At 46.0% G+C, this 13,896-nt stretch overlaps 1 protein-coding gene across 18 annotated transcripts in view; it reads left to right on the plus strand.

The window, feature by feature from the left end:
* The first annotated feature begins 321 nt into the window (after positions 1-321).
* Positions 322-13,896, plus strand: part of Armc9 (armadillo repeat containing 9) — a 123,556-nt gene continuing 109,981 nt past the window's right edge. For 15 of the 18 annotated variants that reach the window (XR_387199.4, XR_001778466.2, XR_387200.4 and 12 more), the window contains exons 1-5: positions 322-436; positions 2,511-2,598; positions 5,588-5,716; positions 8,258-8,428; positions 10,289-10,444. Coding sequence is in view for 13 of the 18 variants with exons in the window: in XM_006529952.4 (XP_006530015.1) it covers positions 2,548-2,598; positions 5,588-5,716; positions 8,258-8,428; positions 10,289-10,444 (507 nt within the window). In the remaining 5 variants the exon portion in view is untranslated. The remainder of the gene's footprint in view (positions 437-2,510; positions 2,599-5,587; positions 5,717-8,257; positions 8,429-10,288; positions 10,445-13,896) is intronic. The other 3 variants (NM_001310702.1, NM_030184.2, NM_027456.2) reach the window with 1 other exon arrangement.

Here is a 13,896-nt window from a genome sequence, read left to right on the forward strand (position 1 = left end):
GGCCCTGGAATCAAACTCCCTTCGTCCGGCTTGGAGGAAAGCGCCTTTAGCTCTAAGCCATCTCGCTGGCCTCCGAATCTGTTTTGTTTTACAAACCTAAATTCATACGGGAAAGACAAAAGTGTCTCTAATACTTCCCGGAAGACTCTGTCGTAGGTGAAAGTGTGGTGCTCGGATCTTACATAGGCAGATCTGAGTTATCGTTCGTCTGCAGTCTAGACTAAAGTCACCCGCACGCCACACGCCTGTACGGCCTCACTTCCGGTACTCACCACGTATGGTACCTCCCACTCTCCCTCCCAGGATGCTCCACGTCGTCTTCGCCCAGCAAGATTGGCCGAGTCGCCTCACGTGACTTCGGCTAGCGGTAGCGGTTGCCCGGGTGACGGCCGGCGAGCTGGCGGTCTGGAGGAGTGAGCGCAGAGCCCTGCAGCAGGTAAGCGCGGCCCTCCTTGCGACTGCACCCTTGACACAGCCCTGGGATCATTGCATGGAGGGCTCGCCTTGTCGGACCCGGTTCCTTCCTGGCCAGGGCCCGAGGCGGCCGCTTGAGCATCCCATTGCTTCCCCCCAGGAGCCCCCGACTCCGCTGCGCTGCGGTGGGGTGGACTTGGAGTGGCCCCGGGCCTTCTCGCTGAGCATCTGCAGCAGGATCTCGTGGCCTGGGGCATTTAGCGCTCTCTCTCTCTCTCTCTCTCTCTCTCTCTCTCTCTCTCTCTCTCTCTCTCTCTCTCTCTCTCTTTCTCTCTCTCTTTCTCCCCCGCCCCCATAGTTTATTAGTAGTCTTCCTTCCCAGCGCCCAGGACACTCTCAGACTTCACTGAATCTAAGTGGAAGCATGTTATTTGCAGGACAAATTCATCTTCTCCTTATCCAGCCAGCTGTAGGCCTGAATCTCTCGCTGATGGAGAGATGGCATCGTCACCGCATGCAAAACACTACAAACAGTTTACTTCTTTCTTCACAAGGTAGATCCTTAGCCCAGAGGTTGTTTGGTCTAAGTTAACTGAGCTAAGGAGACAGGACATCCATCCAACACAGAGGGTTCAAGGGTTGCTTTGAACTCACAAGAGATATACACTTGCTGACCAAGCCTGATGACTTGGAACGCCAGGAACCACACTTCGGAAGGAGAGGCCCAACTCCTGCACATTCTCCTGAAATATCAGCATAGATTTAATCCTAGCTCTGGAGAGACTGTGAGTTTGCCCATGAGATGGGAAACTGTGCTAGTTAGGGTTTCTCTTGCTGTGATGAAGTAGTATGACCAGGAACAGCATAGGGGAAGAAAGGGTTTATTTTGCTTAAGATTCCACATCTTTGTTCATCAAAGGAAGTGAGGCAGGACAGGATCCCGGTTGTGTGAGCCGATATGGATGCTAAGGCCATGGAGGAGTGCTGCTAACTAACTGGCTGTCATCTTATGTACATCCTTATAGCCTCCATGAACTCAGAATTCCTGGTACCCTGACACGTTGCCTTAGTCAGTGTGGTTCCTACCGTCCCCTTTCTTCAAACCATTACTCTGTTTCTAATGAGATGGTGACCTGGGATTCCCTGAATCCCTTTCCATCCAGCTCCAGGCCTGTCTGAACCAGGCTGTCTAACAGGCATCTTGGGGCTTAACGCCACACACAATGCTTGCCTTGAGTTATGAAGGGGATTCTGATGCAGGAGCATCAGTGAGAGGACATTGAAGTCAACCAGTGGGGAGTTCCTCTGGGAATCCACAGCACAGACGACTGGAGAGTAATGGGCCAGAAGAGGTGTTTTCCCAAGTCTCTCTGGGTGGGTACCTTTAAGCAGAGACCTAACAAGATGTAGATGTTTGCAGCAAGAGCATCAAATCAGACAGGACTGTGGTTATGCAGGTCCCTGAGGGCAGGTATATTGTGGGCATCAGGGAGTTTCCGCTTGGCAGTGTGGTTCAAGTCAGATGAGTGGAGAGCTACCAAGGGCCTAGAGAGATGGGCCTAAGGAGTCTGCTTCCATCTGTGGGTTCCCAGAAACACCTCCATGTGTGGGGGTCACAGGCATGTGTGCATGACACCCTTCCCTTGCGATTGCCAGCATATCTGGTGGAGAGCCACATAAAGAATTTGATCGGACCTCTACTAAGGGAACTCAGATGAGTGTGCCAGATTCAGGCCTTGGCAGCCTGTTCCTTTCAGGACAAGCTAGAGGACAGTGCTCTGCATCCCAGCTCCTGCCTTACCGCCTTAACTCTCGACTCTCTTCAAAACCTGAAGTGACCAGACCTTCTTTCTGCATCTTGTCACCTCTTCCTCAGGGACTCTCTTGCACTACTAATCCAGGCTTATCTCTGTGATAGAAGGACTGCTGATTAGTTTTCTTAACGCTACCTGTACCTTTAAATCCCCCTGGTCATGTGACCTCCCATTGCCCCACAGTCACAGGTCCTGGGGATTACTGTGTCCACCACAGCCACCCACTTGTGATTTCACAGTGGCTTAAATTAATCTTCGTTTTTTGTTTTTTTTGACTCGTAGAGGTTTCTGCTGTGAGAATTCCCAGTAACCGTTCACCATGGGGGATATCCTGGCTCATGAGTCTGAATTACTTGGATTAGTGAAAGAGGTATTTACATGAAACACAGTCACAGAAAAGCATCTTTTTTAAAGATTATTTGTGTGTTTATGTTTGTACGTCTGTTTGCATTGTGTGTGAGCGCCCACAGAGACCAGAGGGGGGCACCGGATCTCCTGGAGCTGAAGTTGAAGGCATTTGTGAGTCATCCTCTGTGGGTCCTGGGATTGGAACTCAGATCCTCAAAACATGTATATTAAAATGTAGTGGGACCGGAGTGATGGCTCAGAGGTTAAGATCACTGGCTGCCCTTCCAGAGGATCCAAGTTTGATTCTCAACACCCACATGGGGACTTACAGCCATCAGGAATTCTAGTCTCGGGGAACCCAACACCCTTTTCTGGCTTCTGTGGAATCCCGGCATGGATGTGGTGCACATAATACATGTAGGCAAAATACTCATACACATAAAAATAAAAAAAATGAATAAAGCTTTAAGATGAAAATTAAAATGCAGCAATTATAGCTCGGTGGCTCAAAGCACTGACTGCTCTCTCCAGAGGACCCAGGTTTGCATCCCAGTACCTAGATGGTGGCAAACTATATGGTCTGTAATTCCAGTTTGAAAGGATTTGATGTCTTCTTCTGGCTTTGTGAATGCTGTGTGTATGCTTATACATGTAGCCCAGCCCTGAGAAGCTTCAGCAGGTCAGTCTGGGCTTTATGCAGACATCCGGTTATCAAAACAAATTAAATGAATAAATGACTATAGAAATACATAATAAGATGTGACATTATTTCTGAATTACAATTTTTCTTTTAATCATAACATGATTTTCTATTTCACCCACTCATGTGCATGCAGGTGTGTTGTGTTTGATTGGGTCTCATGTAGCCCAGGATGGCCTTGAAACTGATAGGTAGCCCGGGATGGCCTTGAAATCCCTTTCCTCCTGCCTCCGCCTCTCCAGTGCTGGGATCACAGGCATGTGCCGTAGATCAATCAGCCTTAGCTCAGAGTCATTTATATTTGCTACACTGAAAGCTTTTGAAGAGCAGGACCCAGGCAGGCCCTCCGAGGTTTGGAGCTGAAAAAGTGGAGGCTGGGGCTATTCAGTGTGAGTGAACTGTCAGCTATGACTCAAGAGACACTGGAGGGAAGATGGTCTCCACGTTGGACAGGCAACTGTGTTCATGGTGGTGGTGCTGAGTACATTTTCTTTTTTTTTTTCTCTCTCTCTCTCTTGGTTTTTCGAGACAGGGTTTCTCTGTGTAGCCCTGGCTGTCCTGGAACTCACTCTGTAGACCAGGCTGACCTCGAACTCAGAAATCCACCTGCCTCTGCCTCCCAAGTGCTGGGACTAAAGGTGTGCGCCACCTGTGACTGGAACCACAAGGCCTAGACAGGGCCAGCCAGGGGACCCAGCCACGATTTAGAACAGGTAGAACACAATGCGACTGATACCAACTGAAGAACTGTTTTAGAGCATTGTTCTCGAGAGTGGGAGCACTCTGCAAGGGCCTCGCTGCTAATGTCCATTTTTAATGCTAATGTTGTCCATTTTTAATGCTTTATATTCTCCTATTAGCAAAGCGTTATTTCTAATTCTATTTCAAGTGGATCCTTGTAACCCAAAAGCTGTAGACCTCTGCCCCTCACGTCAGCTTCTTTTCAGACTTCATTACTTTAGTTTCTCTTAATAATAAAGTTAACAGGGCTGGAGAGATGGTTCAGGGGCTAAGAGCACCTAGGGCTGATGGGAAGACCCAGGTTTGGTTCCCAGAACCCATGTAGGGTGGCTCATAACCTGTAGCGTTGCTTCAGGAAATTGTTGACTTTTATCTGGAATCCGTGGGCACGTGCTTTCTATATGTACTTGACAAAAAGATGTACATCTATGGCTGGATGTTTCAACATGTGTATTGATTGGCAGTCTGATGTGATTGCTGATCAGGCTAATTAAGTACACCTATCCCATGTTTCCTCCCGTTCTTTTCTTCCTCTGACTGTGTTAAGAATGTTCCTAGCAAATTCCAAATGTGCTTCACATTGTTGCTATCACAGTGTGATTAGCTATAGCCACCATAGTGGCTGTTAGCTCACAGGCTTTACTCATTTTGCATAATTGAAATTTATCCTTTGACCAAAACGTTGTCTCAGCCTCTAGCAACTGCCATTGTGCTGTCTGCTTCTGTGAGTGTGACTTTAGAGTCCACGTGTATGTACAGTGTTATCCCTCTCTGCCTGGGCTATCGCATGTTCATGCATCCATGTTACCAGGGACAGGATTTCCTAAGGTTGTAATCTTAGTATGTAGCACATTTTCTTACCCACTCATCTGTTGATGGATATTTAGGTTCGTTCCATGTCTTGGGTGATTTGAATAATGTTGTGGAAATACTCATGTGTGGATAGCATTTGTAGAATACATTTTAGTTTCTGTATAGACCCAGAAATAAGATTGCTGGGTCATAGCCTAGTTCAGATTTTGTTTTGAATGACTTGTTACTTGACAGTTGCATACATGTATGCAATATATATTACACATACTATTATTATTAATTATTATTCTCCCTATCTTTACTTTTCTAAGGAACCCCCATTACTTTCCATCCATAGGCAGGTTGGTCTCCATTGTCACCAGCAATATAGAAGGTTCCCTTCCCTCTACTTCCTTTGTCACTATTAGTGCTTGTGTTTTTGAAGACTTATTTTATTTTATGATTTATGTGTTTGTGTGTATCTGTGTGCATTCACATGCACGTGCAGTGGACACTAGAAGAGGGGGTTGGTTCCTCTGGCTGTGAGCCTCCTGATCCTGGCGCTGGGAGTCAGACGTGATGGAAGAGCACCACGAGCTGACCCATCCCCAGGTCTTGTCTTCCTGATGGCAGACATTCTCTCGGGTGTGGTTTTGAGCATATTCCTGTAGGTCTTTTGTATGTCTGCGTTAGAGAGTATGTGTTCAGGGTATTTGACCTTTGTTTAATTACAGTATTTGGGTTTTATTTTTTTGTTCCTGAATTTCCTCTTTTTCAGTATTTAGATTTTGCTGAATTTGAAGACACCTTGAAGACATTTTCAAAAGAATGCAAAGTAAAAGGAAAGCCACTGTGTAAAAATGTCGGTGGGCCATTAAAGAAGGACTCCAAGTCGCTCGTAATCCAGGTAAGGCCTCGCCTGGCTCCAGCTGTGAAGACTCTGATGACAGTCAGAAAATTGCAAGTTCTTTCATGTTAGATCAAAATAGACCCAAAGCTATCAGAGGAATGCACTAAGAACCACAATGTATGTATCACATTAAGATGGTCACTATCAAAGAACAGCAGAGAAAGCTGGAGAGATGGCTCAGCAGTTAAGAGCACTGGCTCCTCTTCCAGAGGGCCCAGTTTCAATTTCCAGCACCCACATGGTGGCTCATAACGATCTGTAAATCCTGTTCCAAGGGATCTGACACTCCCTTTTGGCTTCTGCAGGTACTAAACATGCACATGCGCATGGGACCTAGACTTACATGTAAGCAAAACCCCCTCCAGTAATATAAAAGTTTTCAGTTTTATCTGTCTTTGCTAACATGTATTCTTTTCGGGTGTTTGTGTGTGTTCAATATTTATGTGTCTTGGTTATCCAGTCAATAGCTATAGATAATACTGTATATTATCATACTATAGCACACACCACTCTGTCATCATGCCCCACTGATAGAGTTCCCAGACAAGCAGCTTGGAGCATAAGAGGAGGATGGCGGCACACGCCCTATCCGCAGGACTCGGGACTGAGGCAAGAAGATGGGGAAAGCAAGACAAGGGAATCCAGGCTCAGTGGGTAATAAGCACACTTGCTCTCAGCCCTCAGGACCTGAGTTTGAGTCCTGTGATCAGGAGTGGAAGAACCAACTCCCAATGGCTGTCTTTTGACCTTTACATACACATTAAGGCACATGTGCCAACACACCACACACATGCACATACACTTACGAACATGTGCCAACACACCACACACATGCACATACACTTACGAACATGTGCCAACACACCACACACATGCACATACACTTTCAGACATGTGCCAACACACCATACACATGCATATACACTTACAGACATGTGCCAACACACCACACACATGCACATACACTTACAGACACTGCCTTGCTAAATAGATGTAATTAAAATGTTTTTATTTTAGAAACTCAGACCACAAAAATGTCTGCAGTAGTAATTAAGCAAAATCTACTAACTGACGGTCGCCTTAAGCTGCCATTCTTAGGCCGCGTTCCAGCAGCACTGTGTGCTCTCCGAGATTAGTGCTGTGTATGCATTCTTATCTTGGTGACCCTGGCTAACAGAGGATCAGTGTGCCACCAGAGGTACAGTGGATTGGTTTATGCACAGAGGTTATTTTAAAGCAGGGGCCATTTCCACATACAGATGTAATGGTAAGGACATAGCAAATCTGTGGTTTCAGATTTACAAATGTAGAATCTAGAATAAACTGTAGATGGACCATTTGGTATGTCTGCCAAGACATGTTTGAAAAAGTGTCATGACTCTTAAGCCTTAAAATACCAGGTAAGTTTACACTCACCTCGTCCACACAGTCACGGAACTCTCGGCCTCCCCAGAGTGCCTGGCAGGGTTCTCAGGGGAGCTCAGCAGAGGGGAGCATTGGGGCTGAGGCTAGCCCAGCAGCATAGCCCTGGGTACAGTCACTTCACCATTGTATTCTTCCTTCACAAGAAAGTGGGGTGCCTCTGCCCAGGTTCCCCCAGACAACTGGGGGGCTGTGCATGGCTGCCTGTGCTTTGTTCTGGCAGCGCCCCTCCACAGTGGCTAACAGGCTACCCTCAGCTTTTCCAAGCTGGTTTGGAGGACGTAGAAACTCATTATTGGGCTCCCTTTAAAAAGTTGTGGTATTAAATGGATGGTAGCAGCTCGGGGTAAGGCAGTATTCTGAAATAGTTGTTCTCCACTGTGGAAGTTTGTAGCACTCAAGGGAGACTTGAATACATTCACATGCCCATGGGTCCTCCAGCCTCAGAACTCTGTCTGTTTTGAAGACCTTAGCATTTCGTGCTCTCAGAGAGCTCAGGTTGGTGTTCAAAGGCTGGGAATCTAGGAGTTGTCACAGGGCTTGCCTACGGAGCCTCTGGGGAAGAGTGTGTAGGTAGCTAGCATTAGTGGGTGGTGAGTTGGGAGAATGAGCATCGATCGTATTTGACTATAGAGGTTTTTTTTAAGGCATTTTTTTAATTAGATATTTTCTTTGTTTACATTTCAAATGCTATCCCCAAAGCCCCTTATGCCCTCTCCCACACCCTGCTCCCTAACCTACCCACTCCCGCTTCCTGGCCCTGGCATTCCCCTGTACTGGGGCATATGATCTTTGCAATACCAAGGGCCTCTCCTCCCATTGATGGCGAACTAGGCCATCCTTTGCTACATATGCAACTAGAGACATGAGCTCTGGGGGTACTGGTTAGTTCATATTGTTCCTCCTTTAGGGTTGCCAACCCCTTTAGCTCCTTGGGTACTTTCTCTAGTTCCTTCATTAGGGGCCCTGTTAGAGTTCTTTTTTCTTCTTTTGGATTTTCAAGATAGGGTTTCTCTGTGAAGCCCTGGCTTTCCTGGAACTCACAGAGATGCTCATGCCTCTGCCTCCCATCACCATGCCTGGCTTTGACCTGAATCCTTATGTCTTCTTCCGCAGAGGGATTTGGTGGCAGCGTTTGACAGTGGAGACCAGAAGGCGTTCTTTGACTTGTGGGAGGGGCACATTCCCAGCTCCGTCAGAGACACTGACTCCCTGGCCCAGAAGCTGGAGTTCTACCTTCACATCCACTTTGCCATCTACCTTCTCAAGTACTGCAGAGGCAGGCCGGTAGGCTGCTTAGGGTTTGGGTTAGTCTGAGCTAGCTAACAGGCTAACCGAGTTCAAGGAAGCATGGGTGTAGGTGTGTGACCATTTTATCATGTTGCATTTTGTGCCCCGAGAAATGATTTTTGGCTTCATTCTCAGAAGATTATTTCCTAATTTATATGGAGATTTTGTAATTTCTGCCATCAGAGTTAAATTGTTTTCCTTTTAAATACCTCAGGTGTTTGAGTCTTGGAGACTTCATCCGAGTAAGTTGGCTTTATCGGGTAACTTGGTGTGTCTGAGAGAAGACCTAGACCATACATTTCGATGCAAATATTGGAGAAGTAGTGTGCCTGTGTGTAGAGAAGGCCCGTGGGCTTGAATTTAGCATTTGCTACCTTTCCCTAGGTTGGCTGGAGGTATGGATAGCGAGGCAGACGACTGGAGTGCTGAGCCCACGCGGTGGATGAGCCTCCAGTTACAGAGGGCAGAGCTGGCATTAGATCACTCACTCATAGGAACACTGCCCTGTAGCAGTGAATTAGTTAAACAGCTTTGGCTCCTGGTGGGGGCTCTGGATTCACGAATGAAAGACATACACACATGCCAGTTAAATTTGATATGCCTTGATTGGCTCAATGGTTGGGCACTTTTAAACCTCCCTGCAGCTAGCAAACACTCCCCTCCAGTATACCTGAATTAACACCCTCCTAATCTACACTTTATCTTTGTTGCCCTGTTACCTTCTGGGCAGCCCCCCACTCCTCCCACCCCCACAGGGCTGCTTTTCCTCTATACTACATTTCGGCCTCTCACCCTCCTCTCCTTCACGGTGTAGTCTGTCCTACGCCCCTCTCATGGTGCTCCTCTCCTCCCCCAACCCCCTCTCTGTCCCAAGCTGGGAATCCTAAAGTCCCTCCTCTGTCTGCCCTGCCCAGCCATTGGCTGCTGGCATCTTCATTTACCAATCGGAACCAACTGGTGGCAGGGTCCCTCAGTATCTTACGTGCAGACATTCCTATAAGCAGTTTTGGGGACCAAAATTCACATTATAATTTAAGCAGCGTTAGGCCAAACCCACTTCACTGCCCTGAGTTCCTGTGGGAACTCATTGGAACGTTAGGGCCACAGTGGAGGGAGCAGAGCTGAGGGAGCCGCGACATGGCCATTCTTGGAAGGCCGCTCCTCCAAGTGACATAGTGGGCAGGGCAGACTTCCTCTGCTGCTTGTTTTTGTTGTTGTTTTGTTCCACCTTATTTCTGTTTAAACCTTTTTCTCTTTTGATGTAATATGAAAGTTAGCGTTAACTATTTTCTAAGCCCAGTGCTCAGGAGAGAGCCTCATAGTACAGGCTGAGTGAGACGGGGAGAGGAAGGTGGGGTCTGTGTGGTGGGGAAGAGAGTACCCAGGAAAGTACCTGTGCTAAGCCTCACTGTCCCCTCAGGGCCAGAGAGGAGGGACTCCCCAAACTGCTGTGCTTGGAACAGTGATAGAGGCAGGCATGGTCCATCCTTAGTGTCTGTGTCAGAAAACTACAGAGATGTGTCATTCCCCTTTAGAAACATGGGAATGCAGACAGATGTTTGCGTCTGGAAAGCAGAAGTGATGGGCACATCTGATAGACGAGGTGATTGGTTCCAACACTGAAAAGGATGTTTGTGGAGCTTTTTAAGGATGTGAGAAAATGGTACGAGTGATATAAAATACCAATTGGTCCTCTGGCATTCCTGTCCAAAGTGATGTTAGACACTGGAACAGTGTGCCTGCCGGGCCGGGTGGAGCTATGGGTGACGTGGCTGGGACCTAGGAGCCTCACAGTCGGACGGGGTGAACAGGAGGACTGAGGCCCGAGACCCTGAGCGCACGTCTTTCTTCTTCTAGGACAAACAAGAGCTAGATAAAAGGATTTCTTATTTCAAAACCTACCTGGAGACAAAAGGGGCAGCGCTGAGCCAGACTACGGAGTTTCTGCCCTTCTATGCCCTCCCCTTCGTGCCCAATCCGATGGTCCACCCCTCATTTAAAGAACTCTTCCAGGTAAGCAGCTGCCTGTGGAACTTGTCACAACCTGGACCACATTGTTGTATTGGTTGTTTCTGGATGATGCTTAAAAAAAAACTAAGGGGGCTGGAGAGATGGCTCAGCGGTTAAGAGCACTGACTGCTCTTCTGAAGGTCCTGAGTTCAAATCCCAGCAACCACATGGTAGCTCACAACCATCCATAATGAGATCTGACTCCCTCTTCTGGAGTGTCTGAAGACAGCTACAGTGTACTTAAGCTAAGATATAATAATAAATAAATCTTTTTTTAAAAACCAAAAAACTAAGATTTATCCTCATTATTATTTAATTATAATTCATATAGTTATCATAACTTATATAGTATTATACTGAATGGCTAGATAGCATTTGACTTACTTTTTCAATCTTGTACTAGCTGTGGTTGTATGTTCTTGCTTATATATATATAAACCTGTAAGGGATATAGCAAGACATAGAAGCAGGCTAGTTGGACATTAGTAGTGACTTGCAGAAGGAAATTGAGTTGTAGTTTCAGAATGGAAATAGTAATGATGTGTAATCTGTAGGACCTGAACCACATGTAGACATAATCCTCAGTAAGATGCACACACTTATGCACGTTTGCACACACCCATGCACACATGTCAAATTGGTTTTTTCAAATATCATATAATAAAATTGACTTCAGGAAAGGTAAAGTTCTGTGGGTTTTAATGTGTGCATAGTTATAACCCCTGTCTCCACCATTAGGGAACGGAATTTTGGCAGTAGTCACTCCTGAGAGCTGCCTCGTGTCGTCCCTTTGCATTTGCCTCTTCCCCCACCTCGGTGCCAAGCAAACACATTTTACTTTAAATCAGTGTTCAGGTAGTTTGTTTTAACAGACTTTCCTTGTGCCATAATTTAGTACATAATTGTTATAATAAACACTAAGGCCTACTAACTGACTTTTTTTTTTAAAGATTTATTTATCTATTATATGTAAGCACATTGTAGCTGTCTTTAGACACCCCAGAAGAGGGCATCAGGTCTCATTACAGGTGGTTGTGAGCCACCATGTGTTTACTAGGGATTTGAAATCATGACCTTTGGAAGAGCAGTTGGTGCTCTTAACTGCTGAACCATCTCTCCAGCTCCTAACTGACTTTTTAAAGATACACTAGCAGTCATACTGCTTATACCTTACAAGAGCTGAAGAGCTGATCCACTTATGTTTAAACCTAGCTAACCTGCATCTCTCTTACTTGCTGCTATTTTGGAGTAGCTTGTCTGTCTGTTGCAAGGTGATTTTTCTTTTCTTCTGGATTTGAGGTTGTATAATTTCATTTTAGTGTGTCCAGTATCAAATACCTGATTTACTTTGGGTTTATTGAGCTTCCTTGATTTGCTGCCTGTGTCTTGGAACAATTCTGGAAAATTCTATTTATATTTTTTCGTGTCTTGCCTCTCTTCCGTTTTCTTTATTGTGTCCTCATGGACAACTGATTAAGTTGGCCATGACTCTTCCCGTTATGACCTCCATGCCTTTATTTTTCCATTTTAAAAATTATGGTAAAGAATACATGGGATAAAATTCACTATTTGCCCTCGAGGGAGGTTTTCTGTCCTCTGTCTGTATGAGGGTAGCCACACATTTTCTTGGTTTAGCCTCTGAGTATAAAACCTTAGATGCTTGCCTGGCTTGCTGTCCCAATTGAACAGTGGATTTTTCATCCCACTCTTTACTGAGGGTGGAGCCCTCTGGGTCGCAGGTTTTCCACTCTCAGGATTCTTACTCTTGTCATTTGTGGACTCTGCGGTTCCTTTCTTGTCACTCAGAGATTTTAAATGGCCCTCATTTTATCAGCGTGCTTTGTTTTTGTTTTCAGTTATTTTCATTTTTTTTGTTTGTGTTTTGTTTGTTTTTTACATTATTTGTGTTACAGTATCAACTGGAAAGGGAATTTCTTTGTTGTTTTTATCCCCTTGAGACAAAGTCTATGTAGCCCTGGCTCCTGGATGTCCTGGAACTTGCTATAGCACAGGCTGATCTTGAACTTATAGAGAGCCACCTGCTGCTTCTCCCTCCTTCTCCTCCTCTTTGTCCTCCTCCTCCTCCTCCTCCTCTTCCTCTTCCTCCTCCACCTCCTCCTCCTTCTTCCTCTTGCTCCTTCTTTTCCTCTTCCTCCTCCTCCTCTTCCTTTTTCTTCTTCTTCTTGACAGGCTCTTACTGTGTCATGTCACCCTTGCTGACTTGGAACTCATCATGTAGAGTAGACTGGCCTTGAGCTCACAAAGAGCTCTGCCTTCCCAGTACTGTGATTAAAGTGTACATCATGGACTGGAGAAATGGCTTAGTGGTTAGGAGCCCATATTGTTCTTGCACAGGACCTGAGTTCAAGTCCCAGCATTCACATCAGACAGCTCACAATCACCTGGAACTCCAGCTTTAGGGAGCTAACATAACACTTCCTTGGGCACATACATAAATTTACATAAATAACAAAAAGAATGTAAAAAATGTGCATTACTAGTCCAGCTAGTCAGTTTCTTTGTAATGATCATAATGTGTCTTCTGTAAACTCAGTTTGTCCGTGAACATCTTCTTGTAGAAATACTTAGGATGCCTATAATTACATCAGAGAACATTCCTGAGCGCCTATTCATGCAGGAGACTAAGTTAAGTAAGCTTAGCTGGTAAAGATTTAAGGAGATAGAAGGCTAGCCTGGTGGTACAGACTGTAAACCCAGCTACTAGGGAGAATGAGGTGGGAAGTTTAAGGCCAACCTGGGCAATTTAATGAAATCCTATTATCTCAAAAGTAAAGGAGCCGGGAATGTAACTCAGTGGTGAGCCCTTGCTTAGCATGTAGAGCTAAAGTTCAGTGACTAGAGGGCTGGGAGAATTGAAGTTTACAGGCTCTGCTAGGAAAACAGAGGAAGGTCATGGAGGTGAGCCTTGGCTCAGACCGCACATCCATAGTAGTCCAGCAGTATATCAGTTCCAATGGCGATTTTGAAGAGTCAGAGCATTTAGTGCTGGGAAGATAGTCAAGCAGCCACAAGTTGACTTTAAAGTCTGTGTTCTGCACAGGAAGAGACGGATGAGTGGCTTTTCCCGGCGGTTCAGAGAGTGTGTGTTCCTGCCTGCCACGTTGGTTCCAGAACATTGTCAGAAGTAGCTGAGAGGAAAGTGCCTGTCTGTGGGCTGGAGGAAATAGTAACTGACACGGAACGGTTTCACTGGCTTACGGGTCCCAAGTACTTCTTTTGGTTTTGTGAGAGAGGGTCACATGTAGCCCAGGCTGGCCTTGAACTTAACATACAGCTGAGATAACTGTGAGTGCTGGGATTACAGGCACACACCACCATGCCCAGTTTTATGCACTACTGAGAGTCAGATCTCATGTGTGTTGTATGCTAGACAAGTCCTCTGAAGTCCTCTGCCACCTGAACCACGTTCTCAGCCCTTGTTTTGATCGTTTTTA

The sequence above is a fragment of the Mus musculus genome, chromosome 1 (genome assembly GCF_000001635.26).
Source record: "Mus musculus strain C57BL/6J chromosome 1, GRCm38.p6 C57BL/6J".
NCBI classification, from domain to species: Eukaryota; Metazoa; Chordata; class Mammalia; order Rodentia; family Muridae; genus Mus; species Mus musculus.